At 43.8% G+C, this 16,409-nt stretch overlaps 4 protein-coding genes across 4 annotated transcripts; all 4 read left to right on the top strand.

Annotated features, from left to right (window-relative positions):
• Positions 1 to 437: 437 nt before the first annotated feature.
• On the top strand, positions 438 to 1,603 carry EAE98_000187 (uncharacterized protein; the record flags this gene model as incomplete). Its single annotated transcript, XM_038947805.1, is given in 4 exon segments — positions 438 to 739; positions 770 to 988; positions 1,045 to 1,126; positions 1,145 to 1,603. 4 exon segments carry the CDS (start codon positions 438 to 440, stop codon positions 1,601 to 1,603), a joined length of 1,062 nt encoding a protein of 353 aa, XP_038815482.1.
• Positions 1,604 to 1,615: 12 nt separating this feature from the next.
• On the top strand, positions 1,616 to 2,616 carry EAE98_000186 (uncharacterized protein). Its single transcript, XM_038947804.1, has 2 exons — positions 1,616 to 2,071; positions 2,237 to 2,616. The coding sequence occupies exons 1-2, from the start codon at positions 2,049 to 2,051 to the stop codon at positions 2,529 to 2,531; spliced, it is 318 nt and encodes a 105-aa protein (XP_038815481.1). The 5' UTR covers positions 1,616 to 2,048; the 3' UTR covers positions 2,532 to 2,616.
• Positions 2,617 to 4,524: 1,908 nt separating this feature from the next.
• Positions 4,525 to 8,050, top strand: EAE98_000185 (uncharacterized protein). The gene is made up of 4 exons (XM_038947803.1): positions 4,525 to 6,112; positions 6,541 to 6,574; positions 6,630 to 7,212; positions 7,265 to 8,050. The coding sequence occupies exons 1-4, from the start codon at positions 5,797 to 5,799 to the stop codon at positions 7,805 to 7,807; spliced, it is 1,476 nt and encodes a 491-aa protein (XP_038815480.1). The 5' UTR covers positions 4,525 to 5,796; the 3' UTR covers positions 7,808 to 8,050.
• Positions 8,051 to 11,202: 3,152 nt separating this feature from the next.
• Positions 11,203 to 16,286, top strand: EAE98_000184 (uncharacterized protein). The gene is made up of 4 exons (XM_038947802.1): positions 11,203 to 13,672; positions 13,757 to 14,580; positions 14,628 to 15,405; positions 15,478 to 16,286. Exons 1-4 carry the CDS (start codon positions 13,289 to 13,291, stop codon positions 15,736 to 15,738), a joined length of 2,247 nt encoding a protein of 748 aa, XP_038815479.1. The 5' UTR covers positions 11,203 to 13,288; the 3' UTR covers positions 15,739 to 16,286.
• The last annotated feature ends 123 nt before the right edge of the window (positions 16,287 to 16,409 follow it).

The following is a 16,409-nucleotide window of genomic DNA, read 5'->3' as shown; positions in this document are numbered from 1 at the left end:
GAAATCAAGTATTGCACTACCAGTGTGGAACAATCTTTGTACTCTATTGGCCTATTTCTGTATGTTGTACGAATGCAATGTAGGATACTTCCGCAAAAAAACCTCGTGGGCGAAGTCTCTCTTGATGCGAAATGCTCACAAAACAAATTTCCATAAGCCAACCAATTTTCTGAAATCAACCCGTTTCTTGTCATTGCGAGTTCTAAAATGCCTTTTCCCAAGACTTGTGGATTGGAATCATTCGGCACCTCCTAGGCATTTCGCAGTCATCTTGACTCGACATCTAGTTTGAGGATTGCAATTTTTTGCGCGGATTTTTTGACCAAAGCATCCGGTTTTGATTCGGTCGCTCCATGTTCTCAGACTGTTCTCTTGTATACACGGCTGAATATCCATATCAAACATACCATGGCAATTAGTTAGGCAATCAGCCTAGCATGGTCCAAGGACACGAAAACGGTAGCATATTTTCACAAAGCAATCCTGAATGTAACAATTTGAAATCGCAAAATTCGATTGACATCCAAGGCTCACACCCATCCATTTCTCTTGATGCTCTTGATGCGGATGCACCTTTTCATTCGCCAGATTCCTACAAGATCCATAGATCACGACACTACGTGAAATGGGGAATTGAATGGCAAACCCTCTGCTTTGTGATATTGCTCGCTTCGTGTGAGTATGCTCTAGCCACTGGCCATCACCTTTGTTTCTCCTCCCTTAATAAGACTGCGGCTGGGTCACCATTACGCCAGCAATGAGCTATCAGGTTTGTTACTATATTTGCTTATGCCACTTCTTCACTATTTGCAGCCGCAATAGGAGCAGCTTACGATCAGCACTTGTGGACGTTATTCAAACAGGATTCTTTCTCGCTCAATGGACTTGACGATCTTCTTGCCTTGAAGTCAACGCCTTCGGGTTCCTTCAATGTCGAAGTACTTGCACCTGCCAAATTGGCCGTACTATCAGCATCTGCTCCTGGTAGGTAATTCCCCCCTCCTACAAAGTAAGTCACCATTATTGCTTATTTTTTTCGTACAGGTTGATAGCGCTAGCAGCCATTGCACCGCCTGCTACTTTATCTGTGGTTCTAGGAATTTCTATTGAAAGCCAGCCGGCGGAAGTTCCAGCTCTCGACTAGAGCTCGGAAGGATTTTACTATCCAAGGTTCGATACAATCGCTCGGCCGACAGGCGAACTTTCCGCACTCACACCATCTGCAGCCGAAAGGATGGATGTTCTTCCGTATTATATACTGGCTGACAATTCGTCTTACTACTTACAGTTTTGGGGGCCGACTATAAAATGTTCACCATCAACAGATGTCCAAAAGCAAATCTTCAACAAATTTTCCGCCTCACTTCCTGTTGATACAACAACGCCTTATTCACTTCCGTTCGCAGACACTATTTTTACTCCTAATTTAACCCTGTTTTTCTCTTTTGAACCTGGCTTTCCAATATTTATATTTTCTGCATTCACGTCGCTCTTCGCGGATTTCGGCTCCTTCGATTTCGATAATCAGAACCTCTGGTCACTACTGTCTAATTCAAGTATTCATTCGAAATCAAAGATACAATTATGGCTGCAGACCTCGTGAGACAATTTCGTATGCTCGCTAGGCAACACATTTTACAAAGTAGGTTTTGATGTCGAAAATGGCGATCAAACAAGCACCAGTCTTCAAACGATAGGGTTTAAGCCTGTACTAATAGACTTCACGCTGACGGCTTCGATTACTCCAACCTTCATCCCTATACTGAACATGACTCTTACATTGCATCGTTTGTACGTGAAGAGTTTTCTAAAGCTAGTGGGAAACTTCTGATTCGCAAATCTTCCAACTTGATACTAAGAAGTAGGCTCGACACATGTGAGGATTTTACTAACAGTCTGTGGAAAGACGAATTTGTGAAAGGCATCGCTAGTGAGTGTCGCTGGATAGAGGACTACGGCTGCGATACAACCCGCTCCATTGTGTGGTCTAACTCGTCGATGCTTGACCAGTATAGTCGACCAATCAATGTCACTACGAAACCCAAAGCATGCTCAGCGCAACTCAACTGACGTGAGTAACTTTCAAATACTTGAAGTTTTCGCAGAATTCAAGTTCCTCTAGCGTTATCATTACTACAGTATCTTGGATATCAGTGTGGTGGCAATGAGCAACACCACAAAGTAAAAGTGCAGTTTCATCCAGGTATAGACGGCCATACTTATAGTCATTTCACAGGAAGCTAAAATACGTCAATGTGACATCTAGAAGATCAACAAACGTCTACTCGTATAATTCGCGCAGCCTTATACTATCCTACTGCATCGCAGCTTTCATAGCTTTCATAAGGATTATGATAGGCATATTATCATGCATCAGCAATGGCGTCGCCCGTAGCACCGCTTCCTCAGCTCTCGTCGCCACGACGCGCAACCCCGAGCTCCATGCTCCATCCAAGGGTCATTGCATCCAAGGGACATGCATGGGCTCACTAACTCTTGGCAAAGAAATGGCAAAGACGAGATTAGTTTAGAGAGCCAGGAAAGGGCGCTACGAAGGAAATAGCTAGGACGGATAGAAGTGTTGAAGTTAAACATTTGGCATTTGGTTTTGAGGATGATGAGGAAGGGTGGGGGTTAAATTTGAAGTAAAATATGCTTATTTGGAGTATGAAAAGATTGTGTCTTGGAAATGGGTATTCCATGCGACTGGATACATGGAGGAGGGTCTCGGATATACGGGGCATACGGGGTGTTCCAATGTTTGGGTGTGTTCCAATTTGTCGATGGACACGAGGCGACATGAATATTCGAGATAGGAGTTCAAACATACTGATGTATTGCAAGAAATCTACCTAGGACGACGCGTGCTTTAACTTTATAGCAAATTCGCTACATTTATTCATCTCGTCTCACTTCATAAAGCAATCTACAGACTCGCATCCATCCTTTTCTATTCAAGTTACTGTAACCCAGTCGACCATTGTTATATCTGTCGAGGCAACTCGGTCTGGCCTGCTCTCTGTTACACTTTCGAGACAAGAGATATTTCACACACCATCAAATCAACCTCCCGTTGCTTTCTCTTATTTCCTCGCTCTACAAACTCTCCCAAGATACCAAACCTACCACACTCATTAAATGGCCAACTGATCCGCACTCTCAGCCCCTTCAATCCATTGCATTATACCCCAAACCCCGAAATTGGTGAACCTTAAGGAACTATCCCCGATAGAAAATGGGAGCTTGTAGTTGATTCGGTACTTCCTTCATGGTAAGTTTTATTGCATATCTGAATTTGGAAAGGTTCGAAAAGACTTGAAAAGATCAGTAATCTCAATATTCAATGCAGAGTATTCGATGCAACGATCCGGAGAGTTTGAGTTCGTTTCGGAATGATTTTATGTAAAATCTCTAATTTGTTTAGGCACAGTAGTGGATTCAAACCTTTCTATAAGGAATCCTTTAATCCAGGATCACTCATGCAAAACCAAGAAGTATATTCAAAAACTGACAGCCAAAAATAAACTTACTCCCGGTGAGCCCGCAGACAAACCTTTCCATCCCCAGTCCGCTCGGAAAACTTATCCTTCAGCGCCTCCGGATAACATCAAGTCAAACCCACACCTTCTTACCGCCATTTCACACATCCGTATCCGTGTGCCCTCATCCGCATCCGTCCGTGTCTCATCCATGATCCATCCCTCCCTCCCTCCATACCCAAAAGTCAGGCCGGCTCGCCAGGGCCCATTCATGCCATGCACGGCTCCCACCTGCAATGAAAAGCTACCTACACACAGACATCGACACAAACTCAATTATTCATCTTGGATTCTTGGCATGCATCCCTACCCGCTCACACTCGGCAAAGTTGCTTTTTCTGCTCGCGGCGCAGGGCTCACTTACCCTGGAGTTATGGACGGTTTACGGTTTGGGTTACCTAAGAAATCTTTCAGTCCACCGGGGTCGCGAAATATGCTTTCGATAGCGACATCGGCATTACTTCATCCTCTCTCCTTCTCATTCGTCCTGTGATATCACCCCGGCAGTCTGCTCCCGTCTTGGCTTCTGTCAGTGTCAGTCTATTGCATAAAATCCATCAACGGTAGCGAGGGAGCCTTTATTTCGATATACTCTCGGTAGCTACTCGTACACTGTGCATTAGGCTTCGAGTACCAAACTAGTAGCATGGATTCGCTGTACACAGTGTGATAGTAAGTATCCTTTCAAATATCCAAGCTATAATTGCCTCCGTAGGAATCAAAGTCTCCGATAGGAGTGAGATAAGAATAGATTACGGTACCGGTAATAGAATGGAGTTCTGTACTTGAGTAAGATATTGATTGCAATTGTAAGCAGACAGCGGGGTTGCAACCCCGCGTTTTTGCTTTTGATTTCGCCGTCGATTTGTTTGTTTGTCATCAGAGGTGATCTTCTGTCTATTTGGGTTTGTATGTATGTATGTGTGTATGCATCTGTCTATCTATTTGTCTACGAAGTATGATCGTCCCAACATTCTTCATTCTTCCCGGCGCATCAATTCTATCCTCTCGATAGCAAAACAGTCAGTCAAGTCAGTTCGTCGAAAGAAATACAACTACAAGCCCGAGTATATACTAGGTAGATATACATAAGAACAGGAATAACCATCCAATCACTCATCTCCATGTATCATATATCTACCTATTATCTTCAACTATCCAACTCCATTATTCCATATTGCGTAAAAATTCGTATCAGGTACCTACCTACCTATATCAATACCAACCTTGGAATATCGTACATCGATTTCTACAACCAAAGATTTCGGATACTGTACTCGGGTTTCGATGAATGTCTGTATATCTGTATATGCTCTCCTCGCCTACCAATATACATACCCAAGTACTCAGGACTCCCAACATCCATCCATCACCTCGCTCACCATTCCATTCTCTCATCCTCATCCCCATCCTCATACAAACATACAAATCCATCTACCTGCATCCCCTCACCCCCACCCTCGGCCCCAACATCCGAACCGGGAATAAAATCTCCCATCACCATTAATTACCATTAATCACCATTACCATTACCATTACCATAACCTACCTACTCACACCCTCTCCATTCCCATCTACCCGTCAATCAAATCAGTACATACACCAGGTAGTAATGTAATACACTACACTACTCAGTCAAGACCTACCTACTTCCTTACTCAGTACCTACCCCGTACCTACATATACCTACATACCTAGTAACCACACCACACACCACATCCTCCCTCAAATCTACATGTGAAGATTGCAAATCAAAATTCTATATAAAAATCTGTCTGCTTTTCCATTCTTGAAAAAATCGACCATTGCTCAAAGATTCCAATATCTTCACATATATCTTCACATATACATTCACAAATACATTCACATATACATTCACACATCTACATACATACCTACCTACATATACATCCATATACCCCTTCATATCATCCGAGCTCCAACTCCATCCATTCCCATACAATATTTTCTTCCAGACTTGCTCGGTGTGTGGGGGATGATCCACTTTATCAATCCATCTACCCATCTACCTATCTGTCAATCAAACCATCATTTTTTATCTATGACTCCTTCAAGTGAATGATTCAGAGGAAGGATTTTTTTTCCTCTCTCGGAGGATTCCAGTTTCTAGATAGATTCTTTTATATAAATCAGGGTTGCCCTTTAAACCGCTGGTTGGATTTCAACATATTACATTATATTATATTATACCATACCATACCATATACATAATCTCTAATTGGAGTCTCCATCCAAAATGGCGAACCCCAACCCCAATCCCAATTCCAATTCTATAAATCCAGAAACCTCCACCGAAGAAACCTCCACCACCTATCCATACCTCCCATCATCCAATCCAACCCACACCTCCAATCCCGACAAAGAAATTGCCAGCTCACCCCATCATCCCAATCACTCCGATCCCGAGCTAACCACCGGCTCCGAGGAAAAAGACACAGCATTTGCAGAAACGCTAGCGCGGAGAACTCGAACCAATGGAACCCAAGTGACGACCGCGAGTTGGAGAGCTCTGGGGCCGCCGCCGGATGGAGGAATGAAAGCTTGGGTGCAAGGTGTGTGTTTTGTTATTTCTTTTTTTTATTTTGCGGGTAAGAGGCGGGAGGGGGGAGGTTGGAGGAGGGATGAAAGAATGAATATTTGTGAGGAAGGTTGTGGTTTGAGAAGGAGAAGAGAGAAACAAGAATGGTGAAACGGCAAGGAAATGTAGGGACAGCATTGAGAGATCAGACGCCGATATATCTCGCGTGATAGCAGTCTTCGTCTGAAATAGCAGTGTAAAGCCCTTGCAAGTGCAGGTACAAGTCCAAGGAAAACTGCGAACATAGATGCGAGAAGAAGGAAATAAGACAGATGAGGAAAGCCGCGCTGAAATACGCCCAAATTATATATTAAATTGAATTGCAGAAAATTGCTAGGGAGATATCAGTGGTTTAATAGTAGACCTTACCGAACCATGCACTGACTTCATTGGTTTCCGCAGTTATACTCAGTCATCTTGTCATCATGAACACATGGTTAGTATTCCCCAACCATTCCCAATACCTCGCACCCAATCTGACACCACCACAGGGGGTTCATAAACTCTTTCGGCGTCTTCCAAACCTACTACGTCACCAGCCTCAACCGCCCCGCCTCCGATATCTCCTGGATTGGCTCCGTGCAAATCTTCCTCCTCTTTTTCGTCGGTACCTTTACCGGACGTCTCACCGACGCTGGACATTTCCGCTCCGTATTCCTCATCGGCACCATTATCGGTCTCCTCGGAATCTTCATGACCTCCATCTCCACGACCTATTGGCAAGTATTCCTGGCGCAAGGAATCTGCATGGGTCTCGGTAATGGCTGTTTATTTTGTCCTGCTCTTGCAACTCTCAGTACGTATTTTAGTACCAAGAAGAGTTTAGTGATAGGGATTGCGGCTGCGGGAAGTGCAACTGGTGGTGTGATTTTCCCAATTATGGTGCAACAGTTGTTGCCCAAAATTGGATATGGGTGGACGATGAGGTCGCTGGGTCTTATTCAATTAGTGTGTCTTGGAATTTGTAATATTGGGATTAAGCAGAGAGTCCCCCCGAGGAAGAGTGGTGCTTTGATTGACTATCCATCATTCAAAGATGCTCCATATGTGTTATTTGCAATTGGAATGTTTTTCGTAAGTTGTGGCCATCATGTGTTAATTGACAACCACTGACGATAGCAAACAGAACTTTTGGGGCTTATACTTTGGTTTCTATTACCTTGGAACATACGCAAGATCAATCATCGGATTGCCACTTGCAGAATCGATAAATATAATAATCATCCTGAATGCCGTTGGGGTAGTAGGTCGCGTCCTACCAAACCACCTGGCAGATCGAGTATTTGGACCCCTGAATACACTTATTCCAATAGCAATCATAGACAGCCTTCTTTGCTTCTGCTGGATTGCCGTATCATCAAGAGGTGGTTTGTATGCATGGTCGGTTATGTATGGAATCTGTGCGGCAGGTATTCAAGGACTATTTCCAGCCGTTTTGAGTAGTCTTACCACAGACCTGAGAAAAGCTGGCGTTAGAATGGGAATGGTATTTACCGTTGTAAGTTTTGCTGTATTGACGGGACCTCCTATCGGAGGAGTGTTAATTCAAAAGAAAAATGGGGGATATGAGTACGCGCAAATCTTTGCCGCTGCTGACTTGTTCATTGGGACTGCATTCTTGATAATGGCAAGGTTAGCGAAATCCAAGAAGTTGTTTACTAAGATGTGAGAAGGGTTGAGGTCCAAGCTAGACTGCACTGCTCTTATGATTGCGGCTATTAGTCTGTCTCATTGTACCATTAGATTAGATAAATACGAGTACCGGGGCGTTTGTAGTCGGATGTTTCCGGTAGTTTAATGATACCCGCGCTGCGCTCGTTGAACACGCAAGCTAAGATTAAACCTTCTGGGGTAAACAAGACATGACTACCTGCAAGCCCCATCAAACCCAGCCACAAGAGATGATTAGGGTTTTCATAACATCCATTGTACAAGCAGTACCTATTTAGAATTCCCGAGGTCACCGATAGTGTCACCGATAGTGAAAGATAGATGCAGGTGAAAAAGCTTTCAACCTTTCCTGACATCACCTGCGGCATACTAATCCAGATGCGTGAGTATGGAAGCCATTCACATTTCCAGATCGGCTTCCTTACCGCATCTGCTCAAAATTGGTAAAGCGGAGAATTCCTTTGTGTCCATTTGTGGGATACCCGCTATCCGTAGATAATTCGGTACAATTTGAAGAGCAGAGCCCCATAATATGACCGAAGCAACACGTGAATTGTGGTACTGTAAGGGTGCAACCACACTCTACGTAAGCAAAAAAACAGGCGGAATTGACCACCATTCGAAAGAACTTCAATAACTAAGATTTCTTCTTGATGTAATATTAAATAATAAAAAGATCATATATCAGTACAAAGAAGACTCAAATTTTCATTTGATTATTTCAAATTTTAATATTTAATTTGAAAATAATTTATAATCTATTAAAAAAGACCTTTGAAAGAGTACTCAATTTCCGCCTGTTTTTTCGCTTACGTAGAGCCACAATGAAATCATGAAAGTTAAAAGGCTGAGCGTTCAAGGTTGACCTCTAGAGAGTGGGCCCTGTGAAGGGGTATTGACACATCGACCGCATTGTAGGCATGCACGCGTAGCTACCATGCCCAGTTAGCCACGCACAAGCATGGTACTGATGGGTCCAGGGTTCATTCAATGTTTCCGCAAATTTGTCCCTAACCAGTAAGCTGCAACTCACTACTGTAGTTATGGGTATTACCCTTTGACAACCAAGTCGACGACAGTTGGGGAAAGTGAAGGCAGAAAATAAACCTTAAGCAAATGAAGCAACCCGCTACCGGAATTCAGGAACGTGCTATTCCAAGATCTAGGCCAAGAAAACACATTGGCACCAGATTGAAATAGCCAAAAGCTAAGTGGAAGACCTCAAATTGCGATAAAACAAAACAGCATTTCGTTGCTTTTGAAAACTCAACAGTGATATTTGAGATCCCAAGGGTAGCTTGAGCCTTGTCGACAACCATCAGTGTTTGCAGGCATTTGCCGGCAAGTTGCATTCACTAAAATCTCTAATAAATGTTCCACCTTGCCAAGGTTGATGGTAAGCTTCAACCCAAGAAGGCCATGGCCATACTTAGAAAGTACCTAGTAAGTAAGGCTTAGCTTGCCTGTGTGCACACTGGGAGGCTACAAACGTCGAAGTCTTGTATAGTCGGTCGTAGTCTTGAGTGTTGGCAATTTTGTGCTCCAAACATCCCGACTTTTAGGAGAATACCGGCAAGCTTAAATTGATACTAGTTAGTCTAATGCTGGAAAATAAGTCAGTCTGGTTTGCTCTCGCTCGTGATGTTGCATCTCGAAGACAGATGAGATGGGACAATGCAGTCTCTCCGCAGCCCTATCTGACCTTTTTCTTTGTCTAGAAAGAGGTATCTTATGCATGGATTGCAAAGCTGTAAGACAGCAATGACCTTGTTGGCTTTGTTGTTGTTCCAAGTACTCTCATAAGCCTATAGCCTTATGAGTACGTACAGCATCAACCGATGTTGCCGCATAATTCCTCACCCGAGTTTTCCCTATAAATATCATGCTTTCCGTTATATCTCGTATACGCACGGTATTGGCGGTAGCTGAAAGTGGTGATTTGACGCATGCATGCATGGCCTCTAGAAAGAAGGATGACAGCGGGGCGACGGGTGACGTTTGAAGTTGAGACTTGTCATTGGGAATGATTCACCAATAGAGGTTGGTGGACGGACGGTACGACCCATCATACGATCTTGCTACCCTTCTTTTTGGTCGTAACGTATGCTCAACGAACCTTGAAAGATCGATGGTAGGACCCCTCTCACGGAAAAGCTTATGCAGCTGTAGATAGTAAATTTTGTGATTGACTCCCTTGTGTAAGAATGGAATCCAATCAAATCTTGAGTATAAATATTACCCAAAACTCTAAAAAATGAAGCGTGTGAGGAGGAAACATTCGTTTTCGTAATTACCTCGAGTTGCCTCGATGATCCTGCTTCATTTAGCGGTCAAGAGATCAAACGCAATCTCATAGAGATGATGATACTTTCGTACGGATGGCATGGTATGATGGCCCGACTCCCAGGAAGTAGTTGGAGTAAGGTGTTGAACCTTATGTAGTGATATCCCCAGCCCAGCGTCTGCAGCTTGTTACAGATCACATTAGTGAAAAAAGTCTGTCAAAATGAGGATGGAGCATTTGAGACCTGTCAACGGGAGAGCATCATGCTAGGTGTGGCTATTGGTGGATGAAATCGCAAGAGCAATGGGTCCATGCTAAGATTGGTAAGATGGGCAAGATTGGTAAGATGGGGAAAGACTCAGCATTCGGATCCAAATGAAGTTGTTGATGAAGTTTCGGTATGTGCGGCGTGCGGCATGCGCACTGCATTCAATGTGTGACGAGAAAACATGACTCGCAGCTAATAAAGTTTATTGTGATGTGATTCATGTGAAGAATCAAGATTGATGATTGAAGTCTGGAAGAAGCTTAGGAGATTTGTGTATCTCGTGTATTTGCATCAGTTGCGTGATTTGCTCAATCGGCCTCACCGTAAAGATTACACTTTCCCTGGCGAGCCCGGGTAGGTGCATGTAGAGGAAAACTCTAAATTGTATCAGATGCTGCATACAAAGCTCTACACTGCAACCTTCCGGACTTGACCTAACGGGCCACGATATCACTGCTGCTGCTTGCTGCTGCCGATGATGGTGACGATCATGATGATGACGATGACGATGATGACGCCGATGACGCCAGTGAAGCAGTGGGATGAAAGAGGTCAGAAGATGGCTCTTATCGAGATACTTCCTTTGAGACGTAAGTGCTTGGGTTGGGGGAAAACTGCAGCCAGGAGAAGGGGGTAGGGAATTTATCAAGAATTTCTCTCTCTCTCTCTCTCTCTCTCTCTCTCCCTCTGCCTCTCTCTCGGTCCTTTTTACCACGAACAATACGAGAAATGTGACATTGTGAATTTGTGAATTTGTGGCTTTCAAGCATGCGCGTGTCAGGGTCCAGAGCAACTTGCGTCCTTGTTCTTCTTCTGCTTCTTCTTCTGCTCCTTCTTCTTCATTCCATGCACGATGTTTGGGCTCGGGAAGCAGAACTCTGGAATCTGCAGTCTGTACCCAATATCTGGTCAACGTTCCCGCGTTCTATTGGAGAAAGAATGCATAAGCTTATAATATAAATTCAGGATTTAGAAACCAACTCAATCTAACGGTTTTCTAGAAGCCGCCATCCCCGCCTAAAATGTTCGAAATGGCGGTGCATCAATGCATAAGTCAGGTCCCCAGAGATCATTTACTGGAAGAGGATTGGGTTTGCGATAGGTGTTTAAAGAATTCTCCATGATGCATTTAAAAGACGTTTAGTCTGTATGAGAAAGAGATAGCGGGAGAGAGATAGACAGTAAGATGTTGACAATTCATTAGATAATCCAAACCATGCAGGTGTGTAGCTAGCTGCACTTTGACGGTTCAATGCTCATATGAGAGGAAGTATCTTTTAGTCCGTAGATCTGGATGGATCTGGATGGATCCTGTTGATGATACTAGGCATTCGTAGATACTCGTCGACATCACGGCCACAGGGAGAGTCTGGGAGATATCTTGGAACGTCAGGAATGTCTAACTGCTTTGATCTGCTGCATGTCTCCTGGCGCTCGACTCTTGAGCGGACTATCGTGTCAACCCATTCTTCATACCTTGGCCCATCGTTCGCGATATCCATAGTTTCCTATATCCGTAGTTCCCTTCATCAAAGTTCAAACTATATTGCAAATGTAATCAAGCAATCACACATACCTGGCCGGCCGGATCTGTCTGGCTGCTGGCTTCTGGCTTCTGGCTTCTGGATTCTGGATACTGGATACTGGATACTTGCCCCAAATTAGGTTCATCTGGTCAAACTCATTTTAGCTACTCTGCCACCGAGATCCCATCCCATCCAATATCTACGCATCTGCGCTCCCGTTTCATCACGCAGAGATTATTACAGCCTCACCAAGAAATTCACCAAGCAATCCAACGTCTAATATCCAATATCCAATATCCAGTCGCCAGTCGCCAGTCTCCAGTATCCAATATCTAATATCCAATATCGCAGTAATATCCCACATCTCAGAAAGTATAATAGAGTTCTATCAGAAACCACAGATCATCAGTGGTACCCAACTGCCCTTGTATCACACTACCGTCAGGGATTCCTCTCATTCCTCTTATTTCTCACAATTATCACTGCCATCGACATCCACAAATACATAGGTGATCATTCCCACTTGAGCCACTGTCCTCCTGAAGAACCATTCACGAATCACCACCCCCTCCAAAACGTCCCATCCATGAGTCTACATACGACAAATCCCAACTTGTCCGAATTGATTATCTCAAGGATTTCCACCTTTCATTAAGTAAATGCTCTTTTACTTTCTGTCCCTCCTAGTCTCTCCCCGAAAACGTCAAGCTCTCCCTCTCACTCAAATTTACAAGGGTTTACATCGATAGCAACCCTGTAGACGTGTAAATATTTGTCCCTTATCCCCCCAATATTCAACATTCAAAAAGCAGTTGGATTGTAGGACGAAGAAGAAGAAAAGCAGAAGAAAAAGTTGGTTGAATCAATCTTATACATACTTACACACCTACATATACTCATACTCGAGGACAACGTTACACACTCGCCCGCCGGCTTCCTCTTCAATTGATTCTTGCATCTGATAGCGCAGACAGTGAAGAGTCTTAATATATTCCAATTCTCTTTTCTAGACTTCTGTGCGAAAGGGGCCGAACCTACCTATTAATCGTTTATTTCTTCATTTGTTTGTCTGTCGTGGGTTGTTTGTTGAAATCATTCATTCATCCATCCATCCATCCATCCATTCACTTCTCGATTCTCTCCAGTACCCGTGTTATATATGTATAACTGCTGGTGTACCACTTCCCACGTCTAAACTTCGATCCGAAAACTCAACCAACTCCATACCTCCCAACTACAAGTTCCGATAAAAAAATTAAAAAAAATTCGTATCAGAACACCAAGGGAAAACGAAAATCCACTCCCCCTCCCACTTCTTCCCCAATTCTACCGGATTTGCACCGGTATACAACCCTCGCCGACCAAAAAAATAAAATATCTTCAGGGATTTCTATTGGCAAGATGTCCAGCTACCCAGTTCCGAATGGTCACAATAACAATAACAATGGCTACAATTCCTTGCCATTGCACGGCCCAACATCAATCCCATCGCCAAATGATTCCATGATTTCTCACAATCAGCAGCTTCAACACCAGCATCAACAACAACTCGGCATACCTGTCTCACCCTCTTTTCAATATGATCCTCAGATGGGAGCTCCACAGGGTCAGCCATCACCCCAAATGCCCCCACCAATGCAACAGTACAACGATGGAATGACGAATGGTCATGATGGTCTACCCATTCAAACTGGAACACCATCATCCATGAATGGAACCGGAGAAGCACCAAAAGGAAATAGATTACGGAAAGCATGCGATTCATGCAGTATCAGAAAAGTCAAGGTGAGTTCTCAAAAATTCAAAAGCATCCATAGTTTATCTTTACATATTGCGGGGTAAATTCTAAACATTTGTTTTTCTGAATAGTGCGACGAGTCTGGTCCTCCATGTCGAGCATGCGCTGCACTAGATATTCCATGTACATTCGACAGACCAAGTCGTCGCAGAGGTCCACCAAATCGACATGCGGAAGCAGTAAAAAAGAGAAGACTCGAGATGGAATCTTCGGGTGGCGCATCTTATTCCTCTCCGACATCACCAAATAATGTTGCGGCAACGTTGGCATCGTTCTCTTCACATGCAGTTCTATCTGCCGAATCGATATTGCCACTGGCTACTCTTGAGCTCTTCGTCGATGATTTCTTCACATACATACATCCGCTCGCCCCATTTCCACATGAACCTTCATTTCGAGTGGCACTCAAGAACCGAGAAGATTTAACAAATTCATCATTTCTTGCATTGTTGGCATCTATGGTTGGAATATTAGTAGCCTCATTTCCTAGAAAGCCTAGGCTACATCTCAAAGCTCAACATCGAGAACATCTGTTCCCGCATTCGCTCAATTTGGTCGAAAGATGTCATAAAGTGGCAGTTGAAGCTAGGGGTGCCGGATACCTCGATAAGGATCTCTCAGTCTATGATGCAGCTACAAGTTATTTTTTGGGATTGTCAGGCGCATATACATTCAATTGGAGACAATGTAGATTGTATTTTGGAGAAACATTAAACATTTTAAGAATGTTGGGAGCACACAGAACCAAGAACACTGGTGGGATGACTACTTTAGGCCATCTTCCTGCAACGTTTGGTGCTGAAAGCCCTCAATATGTCGATCAGCCTGAACCTGTAGATTATATTCGTCAAGAGATCGGTAGAAGATTATTCTGGGTTATGTTTGTTGGTATTCGGTACGTAATTATACCCCCCCTGATGAAGTATCTTACTGATGAACAAGATCAATGCAACAAATAGGTGCAACGTTTGGTGAACTTCTGATCCCGCCACCAACCCCAAACGAACCATATCCTCCACTACCTGTGGAAGTTGACGATGAATACATTTTTGTAGACCACATCCAGTCGCAGCCCGAAGGTATCTTATCAGGCATTGTTGGATTTAATATGGGTGTTAAGACCTACATGACATGTACACCCCTGTCAACGATGGAAGTTGCATATGGAATTGATCAAGTCTTCGACTATCAACGTCAACGAAGGGTGCTCTCACAATGTCTTAACGCTGCCAAACACGTTCTGGACCAATTACCAAATGAGCTGATGCTTCTCCAAAATTCCGAATCAGGAGAGTTTGGTCAACGAAACGAAGCCTACTATCCACCTTTGGAAGGGTTTCCGGGTGCTCGTGCAGGTGGAATCGAAGGACAATCTTGGAATGGAGTCACCGGAGATGAGAAGAGAAGGAGACAGTATGAAATCATGAAATCTAATATTTACGCTAGCCAACTGGCCACCAGGTCATATCTTGTTGAGAAGTATTGGAACCTTCAAGATGCCTACGAACAGCTTAAAGCTAAAACAGGCGGCTCGGGTGATCTCAAATTAGGATCTCCAGGTCTGATCGCAAGTGGTTTGGATGAAATGCTGCCACGATCGGCAACAGAAGATTCAATTGAGTCTATCGTCATGAATGAAAGGGAGAGCATTGTGAAGGATTTGCTGAAGGCGCTAAGTTGTCTTCAACAAGTAAACATGGAACCTAATGGTGGCAGCTTTGTTCGTTAACCCTTCCCTTTTAATTCCTCAAGCATTTTTTATTTCGGGCTTTACTAATAATTTCTGCTCTAGGTTAATAAAATCCGCCAAATAGCGTCAACTTTAGTCGACACCCCGCAAAATCGCAAAGGACCTTTCGCATTACAAACCGAAGAGTACCTAGGTAAATTCCTGGATATCTTGATGAAGCTTGAGAGAGCTAGTCCGGCCGGTGCTAGGAGTGAGAGTGCTGATGGTGTGGTTGATGAGGAAGAAGAATTAAGTAGTTGGGCCGATCTCAGAGAATATCAGACGAGATTCGCTCAATCTGGAGGATTTTTGAACGAATTGTAAGATCATAATTAAGGTTTGGGGCTGGGTGACGAGAGATGGAGAGAGAGATAGAGAGAGAGAAATGATTAATGCGTTTGCAATGGAATGGCAAGGAAAATTTGGGCAAATGGGGTTCGGGCGCAGATCTTCTTATTGTAAAATGGATGGACGGATGGATGGATCGTGTGGGATGGGCAGATGATTGGGTCTGTGGCATGGGATATGCGTGTATGATGGTGAACGAGATTGGGATTCGAGTGAAGCAGATGGAGTGGTTGGATCCACAATGTTCATATGGGAATTCAATCAATGGCAGGATGGCAAACAAACAAAAAAAAGATTTGCACAAATGGTTTTTGGGGACTGGACCGGGGGAATGGATGGGCTTGGTAGCTGGGTCGGCTACAATGTTTACTTTGGTATTTTGTGGTACTCTGTACTAGACCATCGGTACATTTCTGCAAACGCACATCGCTCATGGGGTATTCACCAGGGCAATCAATGCAATTTGCACATGCAGTATAACAGTTCATGTAGAATAAGAAACAGGAAATAAATAATACCCACATCAGCATGTCCAAGACAATAAATGTATGTGAAGTTCAGCATCGGTAACTCGTCAGCAAGAATACATAGAGTAATCTATCTATTCCTCCCACGAATTCACACCCCTTACACCCACCTCTTCCACT

The sequence above is a fragment of the Botrytis deweyae genome, assembly GCF_014898535.1.
Source record: "Botrytis deweyae strain B1 chromosome Unknown BDEW_001, whole genome shotgun sequence".
Taxonomy (NCBI): Eukaryota; Fungi; Ascomycota; class Leotiomycetes; order Helotiales; family Sclerotiniaceae; genus Botrytis; species Botrytis deweyae.
The sequence above is the reverse complement of the archived record's forward strand: the minus strand, read 5'-3'. Positions and strand labels throughout refer to the sequence as shown.

Bases quoted from the DNA above. Each gene is read 5' to 3' on its own strand.
- EAE98_000186 (XM_038947804.1), top strand. From the start codon at position 2,049: ATGCTCAGCGCAACTCAACTGAC. The intron at 2,072-2,236 runs GTGAGTAACTTT...GTCATTTCACAG, and splicing joins CTCAGCGCAACTCAACTGAC to GAAGCTAAAATACGTCAATG.
- EAE98_000185 (XM_038947803.1), top strand. From the start codon at position 5,797: ATGGCGAACCCCAACCCCAATCCCAATTCCAATTCTATAAATCCAGAA. The intron at 6,113-6,540 runs GTGTGTGTTTTG...TGGTTTCCGCAG, and splicing joins AATGAAAGCTTGGGTGCAAG to TTATACTCAGTCATCTTGTC. The intron at 6,575-6,629 runs GTTAGTATTCCC...ACACCACCACAG, and splicing joins CTTGTCATCATGAACACATG to GGGGTTCATAAACTCTTTCG.
- EAE98_000184 (XM_038947802.1), top strand. From the start codon at position 13,289: ATGTCCAGCTACCCAGTTCCGAATGGTCACAATAACAATAACAATGGC. The intron at 13,673-13,756 runs GTGAGTTCTCAA...TTTTCTGAATAG, and splicing joins GCAGTATCAGAAAAGTCAAG to TGCGACGAGTCTGGTCCTCC. The intron at 15,406-15,477 runs GTTCGTTAACCC...TTTCTGCTCTAG, and splicing joins AACCTAATGGTGGCAGCTTT to GTTAATAAAATCCGCCAAAT.